Below are 16547 nucleotides of genomic sequence, written 5' to 3'. Positions count from 1 at the left end.
CAATCTTATATTAAACCTCTCAATTACCCCATCTCTATTAAAACTACAACACCTTTTCTCCCAGGATCAGCCTTTTCTGCTTGGATGGCAGCACCTAAAAAGCACTTTCACTTCTAAGTTCTTCTGTGAGAGCCACCCAAAGCTGCTTTGCCGATGAAAATGTACTATTTTAGCTGATTTCAGTATTTACCTGGTTCTTGGAAGTGCTCTTCATTTGACAGGGTTCTGGATAAGATGAGGATAAGTGCTTCTTTAAACTGATCAAAGTGGACCTGTGTAAAAAAAATAAAAAAAAAAAGGAAGGAAAGAAGCAATCAGGTGGTACAGGGAGTTAAATATGAGGCCAAAATCCAGCAGGAAGATGGGCAGCAGTGGGAATCACCCCTGTGCCAACACCAAGGAACCCTGGAGAAGTGACAGCGAGGGACATGCAGACACAGCCAGCACCTCTGGGCATGTGGGAACAATTCTTGCTACCACAGAAGGACCCAAAGGCACAGATTCCAGATTCCAGGGTTTTTTTCCATCGAGCAGGAAGGCAGAAATAAGGTGTGGGAATTTAGGGCTTTTTTCTGGCTGCCCTGGCAGGTCTGGGACTCTGGCAGGGGTCAGGAACCCCCCTGGACAGAGCCCCCAGAGACACTGGCTGTGATCTCTGTCCATGGAAAAGAGTTTTCAATCCTACAGGATGAATTACCAGCTCTGAGTGTTTGATATCAGTAATAATTAAGTGTGGCATGGGTGCAAAAGTAAAATTTTAGGTTTCTAGATTAGGGGTTCAGAGGAAACAAAATAAAATTAAATGTATCTTATCCTTTTCCTCCTTCTTCATGCCCTCCAGGTTTCACTATAGTATTAGCATTTTTTCTATTAGTTTAAGCTAAAAACACACTATTTAACATAAATAATAAATATTAGCATATTATTATAAATATAGTACACATAGTTTCTAATATATAATGTTTATACCATCCCACTAAAGAACAGAGCCCCGCACGCTGCCCTGCAAAACAAACCTACGGCAGGGCAGCAGAACATGTTATAAATAAATAAAAATAAACAACCTTAAAAACAACACAAACAAATTATAGCTTCTTCTTTAGCAACAAAGCAAAAAAACAAAAACTTTCTACAATCTCAAAATCACCAATACCCACAAATTCCAACAAAAGGGAGCAGGGAGCATCTCCATCCCTGGAGGTGACCTGGCCAGGGTTGGTGGCTTCTCCAAGGAGACCATTCCTGCTCAGGGATGAATGAACACTCCCTTGTGGAAATGCTCCACTGCCCTAATTCAGTTTCAAAAACCCCTTCCCAACGTGGATGGCACAAAAATCCCTCCCTTTCCTGGGCAGCTCCTGTATTTCTGGGAGGGCTGAGCTAGGAATACCAAGCCTGGAGTCAAGCTGGGAAAAACAGAGATGATCCTTCCACTGAGGGGTTTTTTTTCCTCCTTTTTTTTATTTATTTTTTTCCCATCTGTGCCTTCCTGGAAAGCCTCCTGCCCCCCAGCCAGCCACAGCCAGGGAGGCTGCAGCATCCTCCCCAGCCTGCTGGGGAATGTCAGCAATTCCAGCCTTGGGACACAGACCCAGGGACAGCTGGAGAAGCTATTTGACATGGGTCAGTAGCCAGGCAGAGCTGGCTGCAACCATTTCTCTTGGCTAAATAAATCTTGGGGAGAATTTTTAGCACGGAACAAAAAGATTTTGTATTTAAAAAAACCCAGCAAGGCTGCTCTGGCTGGCAGAGGGTGAAGGCAGAGCTGCAGTCAGAGGGATTTTCATGCTGCTGGAGGAGGCACAAGCAGCAAAGTTCAGGCCTGAAGGTCTCCAGCCTGTTTTTGGGGGGTCAAATAAGCTCAGAAAAATACCAGCAAGCTCCCTGGTAGGGAGGGACACAGGTGAGCCATGGAGGTACAGGGGAGCACCTCATGCCACAGCTCAGGGGGTGCCAATCACCCCTGAGGCTTTAAACACTTTTAAACGTGTTTTTTTTAAACACAATTAAAAAATATGTTCAGCACAGAAGCTCATCAGGAATTCCTTCATCTGAATACTAATTGCTGCCATCCATTTCCAGACACTGGTGTACTTCAAAAAGGCCAGTTTACAGAGAGAGGAGAATTTCTCCGATTAAAAGAAAAAAAAAACTTGACATTTAGACTAAATGAGGATGAATAAAAGATGAGGGTGTTCAAATTACAGGTTCCTCCCCATGGGATGCTCTCAGGAATCAATGGATGGGTGCTGGGGCTGGCACCTCAGAAGAAAACAAGATCCACTTCGCATCCCTCATGCAACCACATGGAATTAAATAAAGCCAAAGCACCTGGGCAGGTGTGCAGCACCACTGACATCACCTGCTCTGCACAAGGAGCCCCATAACTCCTGCCTGCACTGATGAGGAGGAGGAGCTGAGCCTTTGCTCAGCTGCACAAGGACAGAAGCAGCCATCCATGGTTCCTGAACACAGAAAATTCACTGCTGAGCTGAACAGCTTCTCACTCCCAGCCAGCACTGAGGAGGAAGGGTTAGAGAATATTAAGGTTGGAAAAGGCCTCCAAGGTCATCAAGTCCAACCTTAGAGCTGCTCAAGCCCCTTGTGCTTTCAGAGGCACAGGAGGAGCTCCAAGGAGGGGCCAAAATCAAACCTCTCACTGGAGCAGATGCCCATTATTGTAAATGTTGGTGAACTTAATGGGAAGAAATGATGATGTTTGACTCAATTCAGAAGGCTGAATGATTTTTTTTTTTATTATAGCTATGTTAAAACACATTAATATACTATATAAAAGGAGAATACTAAAACTACATACTACTTTCTCTGACTATCTCTAACTCCCACACAACTCATGACCCTCTCTGGCAAATCCAGCCCCAGGTGGGTTGGATTGGCCATCAGGCTCAAACAATCCTCACCAGAATCCAACCAAGCAATCACCCCAGGGAAACAATTCTCCAAACACATTCCACATGGGAAAACAAGGAGCAGCAATAGAAATTGTTTTCTCTTTCATTTCTCTCTGTGCACCTCTATGAAAAATCTTGAGAGGGAGAGAGAAATGTGCTTGCCACACCTATGAGACAGCCCTGTGTGCTGTTTATCCCCAAAAATGCCAAATATCCCCCTGAACAGAGATGGGGAGGTCCTGCTACCCACTCCTCCCACCAAGAGCAGGGTGAGGTGCTGCTGCTCAGACCCTCACTATGGTGTGGCTGACAAATCACCAGAAAAGGGGGAAAAAGAGAAAAATAAAATAGGCTGAGCCCTCCCTGCTCCCTACAGCCCTTGGCAAAGCGTGGGCTCAGTAAAACCCACTCCAGAGCTGGTGCCTAATTAGACACTGGGGTCTGATAAAATCACAATGTGACCACTGGCCCCATGGTCATATTGTGATTTTACCATGACCACGACATCCACAGGAGCCTGTGGAAGATCAGGCTGTGGAGCAGGATGTGACCATCCTCCTGTGCTGCACAGCAGGATTTCAAATGCAAATCAGCAGCACAGGGACAGCCACAGGGGCCTCCCCAGTGCCCTCCTCACGCTGGAGGTGGAGTCCCAGCTGGCAAAATGGGGAGATTTTTCCTCAAGGTGGGCCAGGGGTTTTCCTGACACCAGCTAACCAGCAAAACCAGTCTGTGGTGCACCTCTGACCTTGGATGTGGCGTGTCTGCAGGTAGAGAGAGTTTGCAGAGGTAGAGAAACAGCACTGATAAAATTAGAGCTGGGCTGGAGCACAAGCCAGGCAAGGCAGCCACGGGACAGCAAAGCCACAAACGCTGCAAAAATCCTCCTGCAAGGCTGGGGAGCCCTGGCACAGGTGCCCCATCCCTGAAGGTGTCCCTGCCCAGGGCAGGGGTAGAACAAAATGGGCTTTAAGGTCCCTTCCAACCCAAACCACTCTGATTCTACAGTTCTGGTTTGGTATTGCTCATCTGTCTATCTGCTCACGGGGGTCTCTCAGCAATTTGGGGCTGATCCCAACCAGCCAGAAGGAAATGGGGATTGAGAAGGTGATGTACAATGTGCTGTCATGCCCACCCAGGATCAGGGGCAGCACACACATTCCTGGCTGTGAGGGTGGGCAGGCCCTGGCACAGGGTGCCCAGAGCAGCTGTGGCTGCCCCTGGATCCCTGGAAGTGTCCAAGGTGAGGCTGGATGGAGCTAGGAGCATCCTGAGTGCCCTGCAAACCCCACAGCCAGATCAGCACCACAGGGATGAGCCAATACAGCTCCTGAGCCCCCAACAATCCCACCCTGGGCATGTTGTCCAAAGGCTCCTGCAGCTCTGGCAGCCTTGGGAATGTCACCATCCATTCCCTGGGGAATGCCCAGCACCTCTGGAGGAAGATCCTGTCCCTGATTCCCACCCAAACCTCCCCTGGCCCAGCTCCAGCCGTTCCCTCAGGTCCCAACAAGGCAATCCTGCAGCCTTGCCCCCAGGATGTTGGAACTCAAAACGTCCCTCAGACATTTTTGGAGGTTCCAGGCCCTGGTCAGAAGCATTTGAGACCCTGGCAGGCAGCTGGAAACAGCTGTGATTTTGGGTTTGAGCCATGGGATGATTTACCAACCTTGCAGGAAGAACAAGCAGTCACAAAAGTTTAGATATTATAGTAGAAGTAGTTACAAAGTAGAGGGAAAATGTTTTAGTATTGTACAGGGGGGTTTTGGTTTTGTACATGGGGGTCAGAGGTTTTAAGATGAAGGGATTTGGGCCTGCCCTGTCCTCCCTCTTTCTCCTTCCTCACCTCCATGTTCTTGGTGATGTTGGCACTCACAGATTGGTTTAGAGTAGAAAAGCACCATTTAATATAGGTAATGGGCATTGGGGAAAAACTGTACCCATGTAACACGTAATGTACCATATAAAAGATAGAAAAGCACCATTTAATATAGGTAATGGGCATTGGGGAAAAACTGTACCCATGTAACACGTAATGTACCATATAACAGACAGCAGCAGCCCTGGGCAGAGGGGGAGAGAAGAAGCAGTCGGGAGTCAGAGAGGATGTCAGGGTGTGTGTGTGCCTCTGCCTGAGCTGTGAGCAAACCACAGCAGCCCCAGAAGAAAATCTTTTAGATAACTTGCAATAAACTGCCTTGAGACCAACAACAGAGACTGCTGAGCCTTTCTTTGGAAGCTCAAAGTTGGAGGAGAGACTTTTCCACCACACGGAGCCCCTGAACCAGGCCGGGGTTCCCACACAGGCCTCCACCCCTGTGGGAATCCAGGGCTTCCCTCTGGCTGCCCTGGCAGGTCTGGGACCCTGGCGAGTTTTCAACTCTACAGGATGAATTACAAGCTCTGAGTGTTTGATATAAGTAATAATTAAGTGTGGCACGGGTGCAAAAGTAAAATTTTAGGATTCTACATTAGGGGCCCAAAGGGGACAAGATGGAGGAAATTGGGTGTGCCTTGTCCTTTTCCTCCTTCTTCATGCCCTCCATGTTTCACTGTGGTGTTGGCATTTTTCTGTTGGTTCAGGCTGGGGACACACTGTCCAACGTAGGTGACAGATATTGGCACGTTATTGTAAATCCAGCACAGGTAGTTTGTGGTATTTAATGTTTGTACCATCCCACTGAGGGCAGAGCCCCACACGCTGCCCTGCAGGACAGAGCTGCGGCAGGGCAGCAGAACATGTTAGAGATAAACAGAATAAACAGCCTTGAAACAGCACAGATTAATTATGGCTTCTGCTTTGGCAGAAAGACAGAGACTTTTACAATCTGGGAATCATCAATACCTCAGATTCCGACACAGCCCCAGTGCAGCCAGGGGAGTGGGATCCCTGTGGGCACAGGGGAGGATATTTTGCATGAGCCGTGGCACTGGAGGGAGCTGGGAGTGAAACCCAGCCTGGGTGTCCTTGCTGCAGGCTGTGAATGCAGCGCTGCAGGTGAAACCTGAGCTCCCCATCCCTGCCCAAGGGCGGCTCCAAGGACAGGCCCTGCACAGGGCCCGGAGGTGCCCAACTTCACAGAATGCCAAGAGGATTTGGGTTGGAAAGGACCTTAAAGCTCATCTCATGCCTCCACTATCCCAGGGTGCTCCAAGCCCTGGCCAACCTGGCCTTGGACACTTCCAGGGATGGGAATGACTTCCAGGGCTCGTCCCCATCCCTGCACATCACCCACGAGCACTGTCCCCAAGACACCTCTGGTCTGATTAAAGGGCACAGAGAGGGCAGCCAGGCACAGCCACACGCTCACTCCTCACTCCTGCCATCAAGGGTGAGGGCAAAGAGCCTTCCTGAGCAATCCCAGAACTGCTGCGAGCATCCCCTCTGCACACAGTGTGTGAGGAAAACACTTCCACAGGGGTTTGGCTCTGCCACGAGTCTTGCTTGTGGGATTTACACCCCTCACCACACCCCATTAATCCCCAAACCATCACAGGGCAGGCAGCACCTCCAGCCCCTCTCTGGATACCAGCTCAGCTCCCACTCCTTACCCAGGGCATGGGGCTGGAAGGAGGCGATCTTTAAGGTTCCAACCCAAACCATCCCCCAGTTTTACGATCCCAGAGCATCCATTCATCCCTGGAGCAGAGCCCCCAGCACAAAGACAAGCACGTGGCCCCACAGAGGTGCCCCTGAGCAGACAAAACCTTCCCCCGCTGCCCCCCTCCCCGGTGCCCTGCCATAAATCCCAGCCCCTGGAAGTGCAGGCAGACAAAGGCTGGGGCCATCTGCAGCAGGAGGGGCAGGTGCAACAAGTCTGTGCTCAGGCAGCTCCGTGCCTGCTGATATTCCCCCCATCAGATCCTAGGAAACCCCAAGGAGAGCCATTAAATTTAAATCTGCCTCGTGGGCCATTGCTGCTGCTAAGGGGCAGGGAGCAGAGGCAGGGGACAGAGATTGTCCTGAGGCTCTGTGGCAGGTTGGAAGGGAGAACCATCCCCAGAGACAAAGGGGGAAGGGAATAAAATGGGGTGGAGCTCGGGGCTGGCATGGGGTGAGTGTGACCTGGCACTCAGGATGTTTTCACAGGGGGTTTTGGTGCCCTGACCAGCTGTGACAGCCACACCTGCCCTTCCTCTCTACACCACCATCCCACAAGTGGCAAAGCCAGGTGATAAGACAAAGGGAATTGGCTCTAAGCTGAAGGAAAATAGATTTAAATTCAATATTGGGAAGGAATTTTTGGCTGGGAAGGTGGTGAGGCCCTGGCACAGGTGCCCAGAGAAGCTGTGGCTGCTCCTGGACCCCTGAAGTGCCCAAGGCCAGGTTGGACAGAGCTTGGAGCAACCTGGGATAGTGGAAGGTGTCCCAGCCCATGGCAGGGGGCTGGAACAAGATCATCCTTAAGGTTTTTCCAACCCAAACCATTCTGGGATTCTTTGATAACAGCATCCAAGTGCCAGGTACTCAAGACAACGGAGCAGTACAGAAAGTCTCTGGTGCCCCAGAAAATGCCACACTGCAGCTCTAAAGGTCAACAACCTCCACCTGGATCCATCCCAGATCCATCCCTGCACTCAGTGTCAGCAGAAGAGCTACGGCCCCAGGGCAGGTGAGGAAGAGGAGGGAAAAGGAAAAATTCCTTTGATCGCTAAAGGAGTTATTTTGTTTGTGAAAACTGCAGTTTGGAAATTGGAGTTGGGATGGCTGCCTGACAGTTGAAAGCCCTGGCTGCCCTGTTCCATTTTTCTGATTTTAATGAGCAGTGATGGGATTTCAGGGTGATTTCCAGGGAAGGATCTAATGCACTCCGAGCATGGTGTGCCGGGAAAGACGTAATGCAGAACACAAGGACATCCAGCTGAACGTGGAGATCCCCTCAAGGGCAAGCAGCTTCTGCTCAGTGCCTGGGATTTAACTCCAGAAAGGTAAAACCACACTGAAAAATGGCTTTGGGAAGCCACCAACACCAGGCAATGTGGACAGAGGTGGCTCAGACAGTGTGGGACAATATTCCCTACCTTAGAGAAACACTGCACATGGCTCTGCCAGTCTAACTACAGCTTAAGCCAGCGTAATCACAGGCTCAAGCCCTGGATTTATGTCTTGGGATGGGACAAAGTGGCTCAGAGTTTGTCTAAGCACCTGGTGAGCTGGTCTGGGGAGGTGACCCAGGCCAGCAGCAGCAGGAGCTGGTGCTGGGGGCACGGGCACAGCGTGAGCCCAACGCCAGCACAGGGACAGCCAGGACCTGGCACCTGCTCTGGCCTCAGACACTGGGCAAGCACACCAGTGCACAAGGCTCAGCCTGAAGTGCTGGTTCCTTGTGGGAATCCAGGGCTTCCCTCTGGCTGCCCTGGCAGGTCTGGGACCCTGGCAGGGGTCAGGAACCCCCCTGGACAGAGCCCCCAGAGACACTGGCTGTGATCTCTGTCCATGGAAAAGAGTTTTCAATCTCACAGGATGAATTACAAGCTCTGAGTGTTTGATAAGAGTAATAATTAAGTGTGACACGGGTGCAAAAGTAAAATTTTAGGTTTCTAGATTAGGGGTCCAAAGGGGACAAGATGGAGGAAATTGGGTGTGTCTTGTCCTTTTCCTCCTTCTTCATGCCCTCCATGTTTCACTGTGGTGTTGGCATTTTTCTGTTGGTTCAGGCTGGGGACACACTGTCCAACATAGGTGACAGATATTGGCACGTTATTGTAAATCCAGCACAGGTAGTTTGTGGTATTTAATGTTTGTACCATCCCACTGAGGGCAGAGCCCCACACGCTGCCCTGCAGGACAGAGCTGCGGCAGGGCAGCAGAACATGTTAGAGATAAACAGAATAAACAACCTTGAAACAGCACAGACCAATTATGGCTTCTGCTTTGGCAGTGGGGCTGACAGACAGAGACTTTTACAATCTGGGAATCATCAATACCCACAGATTCCGACAGTTCCTGAGTCTCAGAGCACCTCCAGGCAGGGCAGACAGAGCAGTTCTCTCCTCTGTTATCACCAACCCTGCTCTTGGAAGGTGCCCTGTGCCCACCCCAGTCCTGTGGCACCAGAAATGTTGGATACACCCAAACCACAGACATCAGCCTGTTCCCAAGAGCATTCCATGCATGCAGCTGCTGCCCCCTCCATCCCCCCAGCTCCTTACCCTGCCTAGGAGGTTTCCTTGCAGGAGGGTCTGCTGCAGTGCCGGGGCCACCTCCTCCAGGTGCAGCATGTGGCAGAGGTCAGTGAGCTCCTCCTGCCCCAGGGACCCCGTGCCCGTGCTGTCAAAGCTGTCAAAGAGCTCCTTGAGGCGAGCTTCATACTGGTCCTGCTCAGCTTCATCCATCCCATAGCCTGCCACGCTCACCTGCAGGAAGAGATGGGCCAGGTCACCATGGTGGCATGGGACAGCAAAAAAACCCCAAGGGCTGTCACAGCAGCTGCCCACCAGACTGTTCAGGGTAATATTTACATTAATGCTCCACCACTGCTCCAGCCTCTCCCATCCCACTGGGGGAAGAAGTCACAGAGCAGAAAGAGCCTGCAGAGCCAAACCCTCAGGAGGGGACAGCCCAGGTGGCACATCCCTGTCCCTGCGTGTCACCTCACGCTGCCTCCTGTCATGGCTCAGCTGCAGCAGCTGAGGTGCTGCAGGGGAAAATTGTTCCCCTGAGCTCCAGTGAGCCCCAGGTGTTGCAGGTGAGAAGATAAACAACCCAACAAGAGCTCAGCAGCTGCAGGGAGTGAAGTGTGGGGCTCTGCCCGAGGAGGGGAGGGCAGGAGACCCCCAGCCCAAACCCTCCAGGGCAGCCACCCCCTCCATGAGCACAACAAACCCCCCCTGCAACACAGCTGGGATCATGGAATGCTTTAGGTTGGGAAAAAACCTCCCAAGATCAAGCCCAGCTGCCCAGAGCTCCCTGTGCTGCTCCCCCTCAGGTGTGTCAGGTCAAGCCCTGGCTGAAGACAGGGAAGGGTTTGACAGGCAGCAAACCCAGAGCAGCGTGGGGACAGCCAAAATATACCTGGTGACCTGCACCAGGCACACAGTTTGCCTCAAGTCTTCATCCTCCCCTCCAAGTCAAGTTTCCACCCCCCTCATCCATTGCTAACAGAGGATCACAGCCCCAGGAGCTGCTCTGGCAGGGGGGGAGAGGGAAATTTCCTGTCTGAAATGAAGGATTTGGCTGGAGCTGTTTGTTCAGCCTGGCTTTGTCACCCAGTGCCACCACCCTGGGGGCACAACAGGCACTGCCACCCTGCCTGGGTGACAATGAGCACTGCAGGGACCTGGTGTCCCAAGGACCCAACTGGGCATCCCAGGATGCTTGGCCAGCCATGGGAATTGTGTTTTTGTGACTGCTGCAGGCTGTGTCAGCCACATTTCCCAAAACACGGGGTCCTACCCCAAACCTCCCCCTCTGCTCCTCGGTTCTTGTGGCTCCCTGTGCCACCAGCAGCACCCCTGGACACGCCAGAGCTGCTCCAATTGCACAGCCCAGGCAGGAAATCTCCAGGGCAGGCACTGCAGCAGCCGTGTCCTTGATTTCCCTGGCTGCAGGAGCAGATGCCAGGGCAGAGCATCCTCTGGATGCCACATCTGGTGACAGACAGCCCGGCCAGGCCGTCCTTCCTCCTGCACTGCCACGGGCAGGGATGGCTGTGGTCACTCCAGGGATGGACACAACCCCTCCACTTGAGCCTCACACCCTCCCTGTCCTATTTTGCCCCCCAAATCCCTCTTGAGCTGATTTCTCACTGCACCCAAGCGCTGTGGGGAGGAGGGAGGCACAGACACATTCCACCTGGGGCACAGAGGAGGAGGCAGCACCCAAAAACTCCGGTGCCTGCGAGCAGGAGGAAGGCAACAAACTTGTTCCCATTCCCACAGCAGCAACCCCATTTCCCAGCTGCACCCACAGGGCTCCAGGGTGGCTGGATCCTGGTGTCAGGGAGCCCTGCCTGCACATTCCAGCGGCCCCAAAACTCACAGCCCAGCCTCCAGCAGAGATGACTCCAACCCACAGAGCTTCCCAAGCATTTCTGAACCTCTTATCTTCAGGGTCAGCCACCTCCTGCCCCCCCAGAGATGTCTCCAGCAGCTGCCCCTACTGCCACACTGCCAGAACCAGTTCTCCCAGTTAGTGCAGAGAGCTAAGTGCCACCTCCCAGTATATCCCCGAGCATCCCTCTCAATGCCACAACAGCACAGAGCCCAAAAACTCACTGTGGGCAAACCCAGCACTGGGGACCCCACAAAACCAGCAAGAAAACCCCAATCCCCTAAAGGAGGAGAGCATCAGCTGCGTGGGCCACACCTGCCTGACATCCCAGGTGAGTTTTTGGCCAGCCTTGCACATCCCACAGCCAGAGAGCTCAGAGGGACACAGGTGGGGAAGGATTTGCCCAGGAGGGAGCAGGGATGCCAAGGCTGGTGCCCACCTGCAGTCAGAGGCGCGGGGAGCCGCTGGCAGCCCGGCGATCCCGCAATCCTGCACAACCTCCATCTTAGGCAGGCGGCTCCGGCACGCTGCTGCTGCGCAAGGTGACCCAAGATGCCTCCTCCTGCCTGAATTATTCAGCAGCAGGGGGAAAAAGCCACCCAAGCCTCCTCTCTCCTACCTGAGGAGCTGGCCAGGCCGCCTGGCATCAGCCAGCACTCAAAGGAATGAGGTCAGCAGCATCAGAGCCACCTCCAGCAGCCCTGACGGGGATGGGGACCCACCAGAGGCACACAAAGCACGAATTAAAGGCAGCCTTTCATCTCTGCTCCAGATGGGCCAGCAGCTGAGATGCAGCCAGGATAATAGGGGCAGGCAGCAGCTGAGCAGGGGCTCCCCAGTCCCCCAGCAGAAGGAGAGGGGATGGTCACTGCACAGGACATCACTTTTATTCAGATTTATTGCTGCCCTTCTGTGTTGTTTCAAGCACCACATTATTCCTTATTTCTGTTCTCCTTATTACCAGCCCGGGGAAGCAAAGCGCTCCGGGATGATGAGAAGAGGAAGTTTTCACCGGCATTTCTTTCCTGCTTTTAAATCCACCCCCTCCTGAGAGCCAGATAACCTTCACGGCACACAATGTAAGGGCCTGATAGGACTAAATTCTCAGCTAAATTTAACTCAAACAATACAGGCTTAAACAGTGATTACCACTTTGCATATTTAAGTGCCTGGAATCGATATCAACTTTAACCTGGCGCTAATGAAGGCACAGATTGGTCAATCAATGGCATCAGCAAAGAAAACCACCACAATTAGCACAATTACTTTTTTTGGGGGGAGCGTGGTGATTTTTTTAAACAGTATGAATTACAGAATCCCAGAGTTACTTCAGTTGGAAGGGATTTTAAGGCCACTTCATGCCAACCCAGGCACAGGCAGGGACACCTTCCACTAGGACAACACAAATCACATTTGTTGTTGCACAAGAGGGAGATTTTGGGGATGCTCTGCCTGAATGCCCCCATGGGCTGCATCACTAATCAGAGCTATGGGTACCTTGCCCTTATCCCAACCTGCCCTCCACAGGGACAGCGAGGAAAACTTTTTTTACAGCTCCTCTTGATTGCCTCGACTCAAATGAGGGCCTGGTAATTAGCAGTAATTACCCAGGGAGGCAGCATCCTGTGGCCAACTCGAGAACACAAGCACCTACTCCATGGGGTGTCACTGCTCTGAGTGTCCCCCCTGTGCTGGAGAGCACGGCCACACTTGGGCATTTTAAAGCAACTTTAAAACAACTTTAAAGCAACTTTCCCTTCCCACTGCACCTGTGACAACCTGGGTGATGTGAACACAGCTGGCAAAAAACCCACCAGGACTCCAGGTTTTAATGCTGGGAGTTGTACGAGATGCCCAGCAACCACCAAACCCAGACTGTGCTGGGAAAGCCAGAGCTGAGGTTGTCTCACACTCATTATCTCCTTCCCTAATGAACCATCTCATCCATCACAGCAGCCCTGCTGAATCACAGAATTCCCTGAGCTGGAAGGGACCCACAGGGATCAGCCAGTGCAGCTCCTGGCCCTGCACAGACACCCCAACAATCCCACCCTGAGCATCCCTAGGAGTGGTGTCCAAATGCTCCTGGAGCTCTGGCAGCCTCGGGAATGTCACCATCCATTCCTGGGGAGCCCGGGCAGTGCCAGCACCTCTGGGGGAGAAACCTTTCCTGAAATCCAACCTAAACCTGACACAGCTCCAGACATTCCCTGGGTCCTGTCACTGGTCACCAGAGAGGAGAGCTCCGTGCCCTGTCCCTGTGTCCACCCCAAAATCCCCACACCGAGTCAGGGCAATTTCCAGCTCAGCAACACTCCATCCCCTCTTGGAGCAGCAGCCCCACAAAGGGTCACACCGAGAAACCAAAGGGAAAAACAAAACCCAAAAGGACAATAAGCACCTTAATGTCAGTAAATCACTTGAGAGCACACCCAGCTCTTCCAGGGTCACCACCAGAGTCAGCCTTACAGCTGGCTGATCCTCCTCCCCATTGACCACAGTCATAATTTCCCTTTTTCACCTCAATGCCACCTCTCCCCGTGCACCCCAAAAACACCCCCAGACCCCCAAAAGTTGGCAGAAAGCAGCGATCCTGTTAACCAAGCTCCACTCCAGATTAGCAAAGCAGCGACGGCGTAATAAAAGCACCATAAATTTATGTAAAGAGCTTCAAAAGCAGCGCAGCGGTTTGAATATTCACGCCAAGCCGGTATTTGCATTGTAATGGGGCTTTTCACTCCCAGCCTTCCCTCGGTAAGGAAAAACAAAGCGCCCATCTGGTTTGATTTTGCACATCGGGCTGGAGTGGCTCCGCAGTAAATCGGGGTGCGATAAGCCCAAAGTGGAGGCGCAAAGTTGATTATTTCAGAGGTAAACAAAGCGAGCCGGTAATGGATGCAGCGATGCCCCGCACGCCGGGAAATGCGGGATTCGGCGATTCCCGGCTCCGGTAAAACCGGGCTCTGCTGAATCACGGCCACAACGCGCCCCGAGCCTTCCCCAGCTCCGTTTGGGGAGCACACGAGGAAGATGAGCTGGAAACACCCAAATTTACACCCAGTAAAATCCCAGCAATGATGCTCCCAGTCTGCGGATTTTGGCTTTTCTCGCCTCCATCCCTACAGGGATGCTCCAAGGGAGACGGGCCCGCGGTTGGTGACCAGACAGCAGATGCTGTCTGCCACCCTGGTGACAACGAGAGCTTTGCCGATGACAAAACAACTGCTGTTATTCATTCCTGCAGCCACAGCCGGCTGCTTCCAGGGCTCAGCCCGGCCAGAGAGGTCCAGAACCCACTCCCAGCGTTCCAGGGGACGCACGCCGGGATGGGGGACCCTTGGCAGGAGGGCACCCAGCACCTGTGAGGGGACCTTGGGGTGGCACCCACTCACAGACACCGCGTGCCCATGAGTCCCCATCCCCATCACCCCCCACTTCCAGCATCCCATCCCTCCAGCATCCCCCGTTATCTCCCCACCCTCCGGACCCCCTTCTCCCCCAGGCACCCACCTCGCCGGCCCCGCCGGGAAGGGCCGGGAAGGGGCGGGCTGGGCCCCGGCACCGCCCGCGGAGGAGGGACCGAGCGGGGCGGCAGCGCTGCCCGCACCGGGGCTCGGTGATGGCGATGTCCCTTCCCCTTCCCGTTCCCGTCCCCGCTCACCGGTGCCCGCGGGGCTGGCGGAGCTCTCGGAGCGTTGCGGGCCCGGGGGAGGCGCCGCGTTCAAATGCGGCCGCGTTTATTGGGCCGAGGCTCGGGGGCGGCCCCGGTGCTTCGGGACGGCCCCGGGGCGGGGGGACCGGCGGCCTTTGTGCGTGTGGAACCGCCCCGGAACGCCCCCCGGTAATGGGGTGTCCGCTGGGGTGTCCCGCACCGCCGCGTTACCGGCGTGTCCCCGCTGTTCTGCACCCCGGCTTGTCGCTGTCGTGTCCCCCAGGGGGATGTCACCTCAGCTTCCCGTTGTGCTGCACCTCAGGGTAGTATAACCCTCGGTCCCGGGTGGCATCACCTCGGTTCCCATCGCCCTGCACCCCAAGGGACATCATCCCATCTCCCTGCTGTTCTGCACCCCTGGGTGGCATCACCTCGGTTCCCATCACCCTGCACCCCAGGGGACATCATCCCATCTCCCCGCTGTTCTGCACCCCCGGGTGGCATCACCTCCGTTCCCATCACCCTGCACCTCAAGGGACATCATCCCATCTCCCTGCTATTCTGCACCCCCGGGTGGCATCACCTCGGTTCCCATCACCCTGCACCCCAGGGGACATCATCCCATCTCCCCGTTGTTCTGCACCCCCGGGTGGCATCAGCTCTCCACTGTCCTGCTCCTTAGGGTGGCACTACCACGGTCCCCAATGTCCCACGCCTCAGAGTGGCTCTTTAATGTCCCATCCCCCCAAATGGCATCATCACAGTTCCTGTCATTGCGCTCCCCAAGGTGGCATCAGCCCAGCTCTCAGATGTCCCATCCCCCAGGGTGACATCACCTGAGTTCCCATCATTCTGCACCCCACGGGGACATCACCCTGGCTCCCTGCACTCCAGAGCAGCGTCACCCCGGCTCCATGGGTGGCATCACCCAACTGCCCTCTGTCCTGCACCCCAGGGTGGCATCACCCCAGCTCCCCAGCATCCTGTCCCCCACGGTGACATCACCCTGGTTCTCATCCTCCCACAAGCCAAATGGACACCACTGTGTCCTTGCTGTCCTGTCCCCCAGGGTGGCATCACCCCGGCTCCACGCTGTCCTGCACCACATGGGACACGGCCCTGCAGCTCCTCATTGTCCCAAAAAAACAATGGCACATCACCTGGGCTGTCCCACGCCTGAAAGGTCACAGCAACACCTCACTGTCCCCTGCCCTGGGGACATGACACCCCGGCTCCCTGCCATCCCTGGGCCTGGGGGACAACATCCCAACTCTGTGTGTGTCACCGTGACAGGACAACTGCCGTGCTGTGGCATCCACCCCTTCCACCGCCCCTCTCTGCACTGTCCCACATGTGCCCCTCACTCGATTTGGGGGGATCACAAAACCAAGGACCCTTTTTTTTTCCCCAGGAGCCACCTCGCAGGGCAGCCCTGGGGTGGTGACACACAAGCCACAGGCCCCAGCAGGACTCCAGCCCTGGAAGCCGGAGCTGCCGCCCTCCCACCCCAAGGCTGGTGGATTCTCTGATGTCTAATAAGGGGTTCCACCCACGCTGCAATCCGCTCTCGAGCAATTGCATGAGATTATTTTGCTGTTTTGTGGTTATTTTATATTATTATTATTATTATTTTCTGGTGAAAATGCCAGGGGCGATATGACTTCTTAGCCTTCTTCCCTTTTTTTAAGGCGGCTCTGGTCTGCGAGTTCAAAAAATTTCGTGGGGAGGAGCGAGTGGAACACAAAAAAACCTCACACAGGGGGTTGGATAAACCTCGCTCAGATCATAAACCAGCCTTAAAACCCCACAGCAGAGCCACGGGTGGGTTTGCCGCCACACAAGGACATCTGGGACGTGTGAGGTGACAGAGGAAAGAGCTCCAAAAAGTATTGTAATAAAATATTGTAATAAAATATTTAGGGATAGCTTTGCCACATGTCACCTGCCCCGGGGACAGCGCTGTGGCTGTGGGACGTGGCACAGTGTCCCC

At 53.8% G+C, this 16547-nt stretch overlaps 1 protein-coding gene across 8 annotated transcripts in view; it reads right to left on the bottom strand.

Annotated features, from left to right (window-relative positions):
• Positions 1-14684, bottom strand: part of NIN (ninein) — a 62856-nt gene extending 48172 nt beyond the window's left edge. For 6 of the 8 annotated variants that reach the window (XM_030275284.4, XM_072930601.1, XM_072930598.1 and 3 more), the window contains exons 1-3: positions 14416-14546; positions 9066-9269; positions 191-272 (exon numbers count right to left, since the gene is read on the bottom strand). In XM_030275284.4, the coding sequence (XP_030131144.4) occupies positions 191-272; positions 9066-9248 (265 nt within the window). In that variant the 5' untranslated portion in view covers positions 9249-9269; positions 14416-14546. Of the gene's footprint in view, positions 1-190; positions 273-9065; positions 9270-11344; positions 11490-14415; positions 14547-14566 lie in introns of those variants that run through there. The other 2 variants (XM_072930595.1, XM_072930596.1) reach the window with 2 other exon arrangements.
• Positions 14685-16547: the final 1863 nt, after the last annotated feature.

Source organism: Taeniopygia guttata, chromosome 5, assembly GCF_048771995.1.
Source record: "Taeniopygia guttata chromosome 5, bTaeGut7.mat, whole genome shotgun sequence".
NCBI lineage: Eukaryota > Metazoa > Chordata > Aves > Passeriformes > Estrildidae > Taeniopygia > Taeniopygia guttata.
Note: the sequence above shows the minus strand (reverse complement) of the source record. Positions and strands in the feature narration are given on the sequence as shown.